The sequence below is a fragment of the Anticarsia gemmatalis genome, chromosome 14 (genome assembly GCF_050436995.1).
Source record: "Anticarsia gemmatalis isolate Benzon Research Colony breed Stoneville strain chromosome 14, ilAntGemm2 primary, whole genome shotgun sequence".
In the NCBI taxonomy this organism is placed as follows: domain Eukaryota; kingdom Metazoa; phylum Arthropoda; class Insecta; order Lepidoptera; family Erebidae; genus Anticarsia; species Anticarsia gemmatalis.
In genome coordinates this window covers 6720596-6733834 of record NC_134758.1, presented here as the reverse complement: position 1 = coordinate 6733834, position 13239 = coordinate 6720596, and the positions used below count along the sequence as shown (strand labels likewise).

The 13239-nt window shown below is 34.5% G+C and overlaps 2 protein-coding genes across 2 annotated transcripts; one reads left to right on the top strand and one right to left on the bottom strand.

The window, feature by feature from the left end:
* Positions 1-1932: 1932 nt before the first annotated feature.
* Positions 1933-8999, bottom strand: elg1 (enhanced level of genomic instability 1). The gene is made up of 3 exons (XM_076122780.1): positions 8948-8999; positions 5137-8733; positions 1933-3819 (listed from the first exon to the last, which is right to left on the bottom strand). Exons 2-3 carry the CDS (start codon positions 8724-8726, stop codon positions 3531-3533), a joined length of 3879 nt encoding a protein of 1292 aa, XP_075978895.1. The 5' UTR covers positions 8727-8733; positions 8948-8999; the 3' UTR covers positions 1933-3530.
* Positions 9000-9413: 414 nt separating this feature from the next.
* Positions 9414-12478, top strand: LOC142978380 (cytochrome b-c1 complex subunit 2, mitochondrial-like). The gene is made up of 10 exons (XM_076122808.1): positions 9414-9569; positions 9732-9865; positions 10077-10251; positions 10476-10607; positions 10874-11044; positions 11124-11215; positions 11294-11391; positions 11642-11805; positions 11886-12107; positions 12271-12478. Exons 1-10 carry the CDS (start codon positions 9525-9527, stop codon positions 12352-12354), a joined length of 1317 nt encoding a protein of 438 aa, XP_075978923.1. The 5' UTR covers positions 9414-9524; the 3' UTR covers positions 12355-12478.
* The last annotated feature ends 761 nt before the right edge of the window (positions 12479-13239 follow it).

Sequence of the window (13239 nt, the reverse complement as noted above, 5' to 3'; positions counted from 1 at the left end):
GTAACATAAATCATGAATTAAACAAGACTAGATATACTGTGCCTTTCCTTCTCAATACTCCACAGTTATGAATGAAAGTGGTGATATTTTATTTTAAATATGCACATAACAGTAGCGAAAGTCGAATTTTATTAAACGTCTATAAAGATTTTTATAGAAAATGTATTCCAGTCGGTAAAGCCGATGTGGCTGGATTCTCTGTTTCTCAGAACCAGCATTATACCATCGATTAATGCTTAATAGAATTTAGTTTTTTGTTAAGAAGTAGGCAACACGACCGCAGACCCATGAGGCTTGCATGAGCCAGATTACGCTATGAGTAATAAACAGAGGTACAAAGTACATGCATGTTGTTAGTAAGTCGATAGGCATTCTAATGGCTAGAGACAATGAAATATGGTTAACAAAGAAATCATATCATTTTAAAGAAAGGAGTACATCACAGAAAATAAAATAAACGAAGATAGAGTAGGTAACTTTCATTAGAAAAAAACGTAGATAGGTTAATATTCTTCTAGCTGTATTTGATTGCATCTGTATGGTTAAGTAAAAAATATATTTGTCTTGTTTCGTGGGTACATAATTGATGCATCTATTGTCTAGAACTTAAAAGTCGGTCACGTAGGGAGGTTTTAAGGTTGTCATTAACTCGTTCATCGCCAATATCTACATAAAACCCTATAATATTCTTTTTGCGACTTCTTGCCTTAAAGACCAGAGAAAATATAAATAAAACGAAAATCAAGTGCCGCATATATCGGACGGTAGCGTTTCAAGGGTTAAAATATACTTAGTAACATATTTATGAATTATCAGGAATTATTGAGGAAGGATAACATTTGCCATCAAAATCCTTTGACGCATTGGGTATGATATGACGCGCAGGGATTTTGCTATTAAAATAGAAAATATTGTGTACGCAAAAGTTGGACATTGCCAATCATAAATAATTGATCCGATTTTCTATATACCTACTTAGCTTTAGTATTTTTTCAATTAATTTCTTGCAGCAAAGAACAGTACCCAACGACCGCAAAAAACCCTAGTCAGAGTAGCCTAGAAAGCTACGTGTCACCTAAGTATTGATTTAGTATTCTAATAACGCAGCCTTGCCTAAAGGAAACTATGTAGGTATATTTGTAATAGCATATTCTAGATAAAGCCAGCCAGTTGCTCCAAATCTTTACTAGTAATTACCAGTTTGTCATACTCGTTAGTAAACGCATTACATTGATACGCTGTCTAAATATACCTATTTGTTTCATTTGTCGTTACTTGCATAACTGACGTACCTACTTAGAAATAAATTATTTGAGTAAGTATCTGAATAATATGAAGACGTTGGCTTTTCTAGGACATTTTATTATCGAGCTTACAAAATGCCAGCTAACTCAATTGTAACGCTTAAGATAATTCACCTAAAGATCACGCCAATACTATACTTTGTAAATGCATTCTGGAATCATCTGGCTGGACGTAGCTCTGGGTCTTATCTGTCGGACAACATGGTGTAAACAACTGAGCTATTTATAAAGTCTCCTGCAAATAGCTTGACCAGATTGTGACCCATCCTTGCATATCGGGACTTTTCAAAGCTTTACTCTAGGTCGCTGATGCCACCCACTATGCACTGACATCAGCTTAGATAGGCTTAAGGTTGTTTACACTCGCCCTCTAAATACTATGCGAACACAACAAAACTCCGACTAATTGATTACTCATGTGCCCGCTAAGATGATGAAATTTAATTACGCGATTTCTGATATGTTACATTATTAATATACGGATGAGTAACTTTGTCTATAACTTACGTGTTGCTATTTATAGAACGGATTGGAAACAATAAAATAAATTCAATAAAAATGAATTCAACATAGTAACGACCAAGTGAAGGTTAGTGAAAAATCAGTAGGGACACAGAAAGACAGCAAATATTCTTATGAACATTTTTATTTTTACTAATTAGATATTTCGTATTTTTGACCATAAGTAGAAGAATTTTAAGTCCTTTATGTAAGCATCGTGATCTGAGAATGCTCTCGTAATATCTTATCGTGGACTTTAAACATGAATAAGACAAGATTTATTTGTAACTTTGTATGAAATGGAACTTTAAAGAATAACAGAGAAAAATTAATAAGTAACAGTTATCTTTTAAATATAAGTAATTGATTAATTATCAACAATTTGATATGTATTTTATTTCCTAGTTGTTTTACAGGAAATTCGCTGGTAGTGTACAGCACTTAATTTAGGAAAGTAACATGGCTGCGATAAGCGGTCATTTACTTCGAAGTTGAAACAGCTATATTATAAGGTCAAGTTATTAAGAGCGTGTTTGAAACATGACCGGCGAAAAGATTGGCGCCTAGGCGAGAGATATGATAAACAAATTAGCTATTAGATTACCTATTTATTTATGAGGAATTCTTAACAATACCAGAAATCGATATTGGAATATATAAACTCCGCCGTTATTATGGAAATGGATTTCCCAAAAAGTCTGACTTAAAAAATCTCATGGAACTTTAAGCTTAACTTATTTCTTAGATGAGACTGAAAATGATTATTTTAATAGTAAAAGCATTATGCGCCCTCATAACTTGAGTGGAATATATGTACAGTTTCTCATTTAGGAAATTATAACCATGGTTAATTAGCCCTGACGTGTGTTCGAGAACAGATAAATAGAAAGAACCAAGAATTCGTAGTAGATTTTCTTACGTAATAAGTTTTACACAGTAAAAAAATATTGCCCGTAATAGTTTAGTTTAATTCCTCAGTTATATTGTGAAAGTAAAACCCCTTTATTACGAGTGCTGAACTTTGATACGGCTCGTACATAACAACTGTATTTATATAAATCTTTTGTTACCATGTAATTAATATAATAACACATAAAAATAAAACTTAATACAAATTTGTTATTTTACAGATAAGAGTATCTTCACGATAAAGTAAGTACATGTTAAAGACAGACAGACATAACAGGAATAGGTACCAGTTGCCAAGAGATAATAATATAGATATTCAATGTTGGAAAAACAAGAGTAATTTTAGTAACAAGTACGAAAATAACCACATTATCAGAATGTTACGTGGTATTGCATGATATTCAATACTGATCATCCATGGGCGCCTTTATTACAATTTATTACGATACTTTCCAACATATTTTAAAGGAATTTTACCCTTGAATAACTACCGCATCTGGTATTAAGAAAATTATATTTGAAAAATAAAAAATCAATGATTTTAGCCTTACTATAATAATAAATTAAACGGTTTTAATAAAGACAGATACATAAAATAAACGTGGAATAATTAGAAAATATAATTAATCTAATTTTGTCATCGATTGGTATATTTTGATATTCCCTTACATTATACAATTTACGCTACTTAAACCAAATACCGAGTGATATAATAGCGAACATTTATTACTACAATAATTTTAATCAAAATACACATAAACGCTAACATGTAACAACAACAACAATTGCAGGAAACACAATAGCGACATTTATCTATCATTCATTAAAATTAACTATGTTTAATTCAGTTCCTTCATTAGACAAGCTGTCACAGAGGTTATCGAACGTATCACTTTTACAAAGAACATTCAATGATTTGAGATAATGACAGAAACGATTGTTCCTCTTTGTGCTGATATTTGCTTCGTTCTTGGACTTCTCCAGTCTACATATAGTGCGGCAAGACGACCAATAGTCTAGCGCTAGAGATCTTCTGTCCAAAACTGCAGATGAGTTCAAATAACCACTCAAACTCTTGTGACGTGAAACCACCCTGTCTCTTTCTCTGTAACAAAGAAATTTACTTTTAGGTACACTTAAAATTAACGAACTTATGAAATCCTATCACGATGTGAAAACGTGGAACAATTACGAAGATATATCTGATACAAGCTTGTTTGTGACAATTTAAAGAACTGTTTAGTAAATATAAGTATACGAAAAATAAGCATATGCAGGTCATTGTGTTACGTTATTTTCCATTCTCGAGGACACTTAACCGACAGCGAATTATATTAGGATTATAAGATAGCACGCACTGAAAGAGACACGCTTGACGAGGTTCTTTAAATTGAATTTCACAGGTAACACTGAAAGAGCAGCGACGCAACATGTAACTATTCCAAAATGTGATACGCCGAAAACTTTATAAAATTGTTTCCTACTTTAAAGTTCTTTCATTTTGTTCTTTTGTGCTATACAAGAATGATGAATGCATACTGACGCATGGTACCGTTTATTAACCCGGATTAAAGCTTTACATGATGTGGTATAAATTGTCGATGATATTATGTAAAACTAGTTATATAGGATCTTTAAGTTTGGGGTCTGAATGCAAAAATATACGCAATGCTGACGAAAACTTTGGGCCACTTATATTATTGCACGTTTTTGATGAGTTAGTAGAGGTCAGTACCCATCTTAATAAATTATCAACATAGAATTGAGGTCGACACACAATGCTCAGTGCCTACCGTCTGATCTTAACCCGACCACCGGCGAATAGAAACAATAATGTACCTACGACAAATCCAGTATTAGTATAGTTTGACCTTTCAGCTGACTTTATGGACAATCATGTGGACATAGCAACTAAATGAGGATTCTGGATAACAGTATTTTAGCAGTCGTTACATATAATATTATTTGTACGTATGTATAAGCATTATGTTGACAATGCACAAAGTACTAGGTCATTTGGCCATATTCTGTTAATAAGGAAGTCTTATTAAAACCTTCTTTGTGTGCTGAGTTCAAATCCCGCAAGGTACAAATGACGCTTAACGTAATGTACTAAGTATAAAATATTGTAATAAAAAAGTATGTGATGGTTATTATTGTCTGGTATAAGTATATTTGCAATAGCCCACAAATGAAGATGATTTTCACAATTAACTTATAATTTTGAATCCCATTACGCTTATCAGAAAATGTTAAAAAAGACTAAAAATAATCAGTAAATTATCTCACTCGTTTTATAAATACTTTGACTGAAAAACAAAATTTATTTCAGGAATTAAACTCGTAACCTTTGACCTGCCAAAAAATTATGGTTGACGATTTTATCAATGAAAAATAATTAAAAAGAGAGTGACATAATTACCTTTGCAAAGACATTCCTGGGGAAGATAAATTCGTTCTTTTCTCACAGCCTAATATATGTTGTGCCCTAGCAATAGTGCCTGTTGCCAACGTGTGGCATATTTCATCAGCGACCTCGTAATTACTCATGTAATAGTCCACATAGTCCTGTTCTGATACACTGTCAGATACAGAAGAATACCAAGGCTTGGTTGTTATATCAGCAGTAGAATCTGGACGGATTTGACTTATGAAATCTGACAATGATAATGCATCTATTGCTTCAGCTAATACTTCTAGTTCCATAATCTGCTGTACTTTATTACCAGTCTCAGTTGACAGCTTAGCTTTGGCTTGAGGATAGGAAACTTTAGGCTCACAACACAAAAGGCGCGGGATGCTCCACCAAATATTAAACAGCTGTGTAGGATATCTGAATGTTAATAAATTTGAATGCTTCTCAACAAAGTCCAACCACATAGAACTATTATCTGCGACTTGATTGTAATCAACTGGTGTCAATTTCTTGCAGTCCAATTCCTCGTGATCTGCCCAGGACATACTTGAGTTCTCATCATCAACATTATTCCTATAATTGTCTACATTCTGAGAAGCAGTCTCCTCATCGAAATTAAGGCCATGTGCATAACTTGATATGTAGAACTGTAAATAATTCATAGTCTTTCTAATATCTCCATTAAAATAGTTTAGAAATTTGCCTCCATCCCCTGGCCAGCTTATACCACTGTCAGCTAAACACATAATATCTAACCAGGTTCCAAGTAATCTGGGTAGAAGTGGACACATCTTTAAGATTTTTCCATTTTGTAAAAATCTTTGCAAATGTGGACACAGTACTGAGGATGTAATCAGTATAACAGGTCTTTTAGAACATTGTACTAGCTGAACAATGGCAGATGAAAATCCGTCATCTTGTTCGAAAACAATATCTGCATCGTCAATAAGAATAAGCGACATCCCAGTCCTGGTGCTTTCTTGACTTGAAGGAGTAGAACTTAATACAGGTTGTTCAATTTTATCTGGAATCTTTTTCTTTACAGTTTCTAAAGATTTTTTTGGTCTTCCTCTCTTTTTATAAGTCTTTAAAGTCTTTATAGGTTCAGTGACTTGTTTCTCTTGTGATTTCTGGCTGTTGTCTATACTAGTACCCCTATTCACTTTGTGAGACTGTGTAGCTTCTTGCAAGTCTTGTAACATAATTTTACCAGTTCTCTTACTACTTGCATTCACTTCAATAACTTTCATAGCCAACTCAGCTGCTACAGCATACACACTTGAGGTTTTCCCACTACCCGTAGGCCCAGTCAATATTAAAAGATTATTCATAGCCTTTAAACTTTCCCTGCTGTCAGTATCAGACTGGTAGTAATCAGAAGAATCTGATCCAGTATTTCCTCTAGACTTTGATTTTATTTCATTCTCAGTCCATGAGATCAACCACTTTCTTAATTCTTTAATACTTTCAAAGTTACCAATGATTTGATCAGTGGACATAGCTTTATATTTGTCTGTCCAATTCAGTCTATCGGGACTATCACTGTTAACATCTACCACATCACTCAGAACTTCAATGCTGTTATCAAACTCTATGTTATAATCTTTAAATTCTCCTTTTCTTTTACCTCTCAAGTAGCGATAAGTTCTGTACACAGGGAACTTTGGATGTAGTTGTTTTATACTCTGTAATGTTGCTTGAGTACTCTTTCTACAGTTGTCTAAATTCTCTATGTGGGCAGCTTCATTAAGGTTTAATAATTTTTTAAATGCATTCACTTCACATTCCAAAGGACAAGGATCATCCACATTACAATCTTCTAATATGTCGAGAAGTGGTTGACTGTTTGTAACTACAGTTGAATCTTTTTGTTGGACATGGACCACAACAGGAAAGTCATTACTTAAAGTGATATTGTTTTTCTGTTGTTGAATTATCTTCTTTAATTTATCTGGGACCCCACTTTGAAGAAATTTTTGTTTGGCTTCCAAAGCTGCAGGGTCTAACTGTTTGGAAGCAAATATTGGAGCCAACTTCACAGGTTTTTTGGGTGTGCTTGCCTCTTTAACAACCTTTTGTTCAGTAATAGACTTTACTGGCCCATCCACATTTTGTTTGGGTTTATTGGACACTTTGTCAGTACTCACACTGTCAGCATGCTTTTTCTTTTTAGGTGTAAAAATATGCATATCTTCATCAGAACTGGACAGACATGCTTCATCTGTATACTTCACAGGCCTTTTAATAGATCTCTTTGGTCTACTCTCATTACTACCAGCTGTAATATCTACTTCAGAACTTTGAACTTGGTCTATTTTAGTGCTTCGTTTTCGTTTTTGTCTCTCAGCAGTTTTAATTTCTGGATCAACACAATCATTTACTACTGCTTCAGACAATATTTTAGGATCATTATTGGCTTCGTTATTTTCATCATTTATTTCTGGGGAATCATCCAAGTCTATGGCATCTCTCTTAAGACTTAACTTTTTCTTGCGACCTCTCTTTTTTGGTTTAAGCTGTAATTTGACTTTAATAAGACTGTCATTTTCTGAGTCAACAGGGGAACACTCAGAATCCTTGTCAACTTTCTTAAAATAACTCAGCATACTCTCCTTTTTCTTTAAAGATGGAGACAATTTCTTCAAAAACTCTTGATCCTCTTTTGGAATGTGTTTTTTCTCAGGACTTACAATAACTGGTTCATCCAAGGTGTTAAAAATGTCAACTATTTTCCAGGATTTTGCCTGTTTCTTCAAAATATTATTATTTGTGGGTTCTTGCTTTTCTTTGTGATTCAATTTAGGGCTATCAGGTGTTTGTAAATTAGTTTTACCTAACTCCTCATTTAATTTTGCTGGTTTTGTTTCTTTTAAGATCATAGTCTTTAATCTTTCTGCTCTTTTATCCATTTTCTTTTTAATAATCTTATCCTGATATTCCTCTATTTCCTTATTTTTTAAATATCCTTTTGCTTCAGCCATTTGTTGTAGTAATAAGCTTCGTTTAGCTTTGATATTTTTCTTTTCCAGTATCTCTTCATTTTCATACTGATCTTCATTTCTTTCCTTACCGGGTGAATTGCCTCCAATGCTCTTATTCCTAGAGTCCATTAACAACTGAAAGGCATTTGTGTGTTTTTTCTCTTGACTAGAGACGGCCTCTGAAATCTTATCAGCATCGGCATGCTTAATATCTATACTGGGACTTTTAACACCATTACTTATCTTGAGAGCATCCTTCCTCCTCACCATCTTGAACAAATAGTTTCTAGGTCTCAATTCTTCAAGTAGTAGGTCACCTTCATCAATAGAATGTTCTTTTAGATAGTTGGGCGATTTTATAATAAGTGAAGAAACCAATGTCCTTGACACATCTAAGACATCTTCATCCTCTTTTCCATCTTGACGAAGTTTGTATTTCTTCAATTTCCTTTTCAGTACTTTGTTACATTTGTGTTTATACGCATTTTCTTTGAATTTCAGGATATGTCTACGCTGTCGCTTTTTGCTGCAATCGACATCGGAATCAATAGGTGTGTTTAAAGTATTTATCTGGTCGAACACTGTGATGAACTCAGCTGCTACCGAACTTGTCATTCCTTCCCTGAAGATTGCAAAAATATATTTATCAGTTTTAAGTGGTATGGAAGGCTGTCAGGTAAACACTTTGAGGATAGGTTGCTAATTATTGCTTCTTTCAGAGGCATAAAAACTTAAGAAATAAATTCAAAAGCGTCTGTCAGACTAACTTAACCAATCTCAAAACGTTACTGTGAATATTCGAGCCTTTTCACGAATTATTACTGAAAAATACATACCGAAAATCAATTTGGCGGCATTATTGTATGCGTACGTCACATTGACTTATTATGACGTTTATTTTTTTTTTCGTTTTCACAATAGACTACACCAAATAATGTGGTATTGCCTAAAAATATTTCATGCTAAAATTCGCGTAGGTAAAACAAAAAAATATTCTGATATATATCCTTACCAAAAATTTTCGAAATTATCACAAAATGTTTCATTAGGAATTATTCAAGCACCAAATTATGATTAATAATTTCGAAAAATGTTAATACATATCAAAAGGTCAGTTATCAAATTATTAAAGAGTATAATGCCATTCCGTTCTACGCTATGTTTCCTATTGTGCCTTTTACCTATAAAATTATTCATAGATAAATGAGTGATGTTTTATTATTGTAGATATAAGTAAATAATAAAGGACAAAATTACTACCTGTGAGTGGTTTATGAAACCTGATAAATGTAATCAATATATAATTTTCTGTGATAAATTTATTGTCTGTGAGCCCAACTGACAGCCCTGCCTGGCCCTAAATCGACGTGATTGCGATTCGCAGCACAGGATAGAAGCAGAAAAATAATTAAAATGGCATCGAAGACCTTTGTGGCTCCCTTGATTCGTCAAGTTACGGTATGTGTAGATTCCATAGAACAAGTTATTGTTAACACTTTAGTTTTAACTGTTAAAATACGATACGATAATTCGTCCTGTCAAACCCCTGTTATGTAAACCAGTTGTCAGTGAATCTGTACTTATCTAAAACCATAAGAACATGTGTGATTTGTATTTTAGACTAGGAGCTATGCCCAGGCAGCTACTGCTAGCAAGAAGGAGGCCAGAGTGTCAAGCTCGATCCTGCCAAGCAAGACCTTCGTTGCTGCTCTTGACAATGGATCCCCTGTAACCAGGGTTACTGTAGCCTTCAGGTGATTACTATGATCTTATTTTAATTTTAAATTCGATAAACTAACCTCTGATCATTTCAAATTCCGTTCGCTTCTGATATTTAAAATTATCAATTGATTCACATTGTGAAATTTTAAATTTACATTTTCAAGCTATGATACTGGTTTTACCAGTCACTAATGTTATACAAATGCAAGGCAGAATGTCTAATATTATGTATTTAAATTACAGGGCTGGTTCTCGCTATGAGCCTGCTACGGAGTTGGGTATCTCCCATGTCTTGAGATCAGCTGCTGGCCTTACCACCAAGAATGCCAACAGCTTTATCTTGGCACGTAAACTGGCACAGATTGGTGCCACAGTCAGTGCTTCTGGTGACCGCGAATTTGTCTACTATACCCTTGAGGTAAGTCAAATAATGTGTGTGGGTTTGGAGTATGAACAAGAAATTGTTTGCTGCTACAAACGAGTACAACTATCATAATCCTTATCTGTTTTTCTATTTAATATGCATGTAGTGTCTACAGTACATTTCATGAACAGAAAATTAAATAACATCAATTAACAGTACTTATTTTCCATGAATAGCTTGGTTGATTTCATTTTAATAATTATGTGAATTGTTTCCAGGCCTCTCAGGACAATTTGCAGCCTGCCTTGGAGCTGCTGAACAATGTTGTGTCTAACCAGGAGTTCAGGCCTTGGGAGTTGGATGACAACCTCCCTCGTCTCAAGTTTGACATCGCTGCCCTCTCTCCCCAGGTCTGTATCAATTTATAGCAAAACATGGCATTACAGGAACAGCTACAAAAAATGTTTGTTTCTCACTTCTAAGCTCAACAAAGTTAATTCATTGTTACTATTGCTAAGTCATTAGCTCTTTTTAAAGTTTTTGTTACCTTTTTGCATTTAGGTATGTTAATTTTATACCATGCACTTTGCTTCTACTATCTTCTGTGGAAAGTAAATAATGCCTAAAAGCATTATCAAAAAAATTATCATAGATAAATTTATGTATTTGTTACTAGGTCCGTGCTGTAGATCTGCTCCACAAGGCGGCTTACCGCCGCAACCTTGGAAACTCTCTGTTCATCTCGCCTAAGAGGATTGGCAAGGTTTCTTCCGAATCACTGCAACATTTCGCTACCGCTAACCTGGCGCTGAATCGTTGCGCTGTTGTTGTCGTTGGTGAAAGCCAGGTAAACTATTTTTAAATAAAAAACACTCTTTTATGGCAACCAAGGAACAAGGCTATAATCTTTTGTCTTTATACTTTAGGACAAAGCCAACCTTGTCGCCCAGGCTCTTCAACTGTCTGGCAGTGGTGCTGAAACCCAGGAAAGCTCCACATACTTTGGAGGTGAACTAAGGTACGTATTCTAAAAGTATTTTCAGATTTTCTACTATGCTTTAAGAAAACTAATCTATTGTTATAATATTGTACACAGGAAAGAAATGGGAGGTGACTTGGCTCATGTTGCTCTTGCCGTTCAAGGTGCGCCTGCTGGCTCTCCACAAGCCCTTGCCTTGGCTGTTGCTGCCAAAGGTATGTATATATTTCCACCCCTTCATAAAGATCATTAAACACATCAGTAGGGCTTACTTCACACATATTTGGATTGGCATTTATCGGCATAGCTGAGAGGTAAATCCGCATATGTGTAGATGAATGTTCGTAAAACATGCCTCTGAACCGTACGTGTTGGACTGAATGTGTAAAACAAGCCTGATACAATGAAACATAAAATTTTTGTGTGAAAAATTAACATAATAATTATGTATGTTTTCAATTTCAGCTCTGGGTTGTGGTCCAGTCACAAAGTGGGGTGCTGACAACTCGCCTTTGGCTAAGGCTGTTGGTAACATCGGACCTTTTGCTGCTGCTGGATTCAACGTGTCATATTCTGACAATGGTCTCTTTGGTGTTGTCCTCACCGTACCTAAAGATGAGGCCAACTGCGTAAGTATCACCTATTTTTCAATTTTAACTACCTAACAATTACATAAGTTATGGTTACATGTTTCTATTTCTCTCTTCAGGCTGTAAAGGCTGTCGCTGGTGTTTTGAGGAACCCCACATTGAGTGGACCTGCTATCCAGGCTGGCAAGAACGCACTGAAGCTCCAGGTTTTGGGAGAGGCTGATGAAGGCACTTCTCTCGCCGAGTCTATTGCGGCACAAGGTTTCTACACTGGATCTGTCAAAACTCCTGCTGAAATTGCTAGCACCATTGACCAGCTCTCCTCCAACGACATTGCACAGGTAAAATGATTGAATCTGTTCTATTTTGAAGCAATAACTCTTTCTATACTCCAAAAGCAAGATATGAAAAGAGTAATATTTATTTATATTAGAGTGTTTGTTAACCATTTAATGTTTAACAATGAGAGTCACAAACCTTAAAAGTATTTTTTATTTGTTACAGGCTCTTTCCAATGCTGGCAAAGCCAAGCTATCAATGGGTGCTGCAGGAAACCTAGCATTTGTCCCCTATGTAGATGAATTATAAATTTCATAGTTGTTAAACCATTTTATTTAATAGCATACTGTTAAATGGCAAATTACCAGTAGTAATATGTGACTAACATTGATTATAATTTATTGTTCAACCAAAATAAATGAATCATTACTTATTTTTTATCATTTAATATAAGTTTTCAGTACCACCTACCTATTCCAGCTCAATCCACTCTATTTATCCTAAATATTTTTCTTATTTCTGGTTCGTGATTGGAAAATTATTCCAAAAATTGTTCTGAATTCTCTTATGCCCAATTCTCAAGTTTTACTATTTCCAAGACTATGAAGATCAAGTTTCACTTTCCTACAATATTATTGTGATAAAACTGTTAAAATAATCAAATGGGAAAGTATACTAGGGGCAAATTACCAGTTTTGGTAGTTCTAACTAGTAACCTGACTGGTTACAAAGTTTCATCAGTTATTTCAGCCTAAGTGGCATTGAGTGGGTTTTCTAACTATGACTGTGTGTAGATTTTGGCACTTATTTAGTTTGGATTACATAGATTATTATTATTGCAGCTGGTGAGATCAAAATGTCTATAAATTAATGATAGATAGTGATGATGTCTATCCCAATTGCTTCAATGATTGATTGATTTACAAAATTAATAGTGATTTTTATGTACGAACAATGATAGACATACAAAATAAACACTTTGTTCTCAAGAGAGTAGGCGGTACAATAGACTACCTCTGTGGTCCAATGGTATAAGTAGCCATGCTGCTATTATTGCGTCAGGAAGTCGCGGGGTCGATTCCCACACAGAACAATTATTATCCGTGTGATCCCCAAATAATTGTTTTGTGTTCGGTTGTACTTTGTGTCTGTTGTTTATGTTTGTAAAAGTACCGGTGCAAGAACAATTCTTAT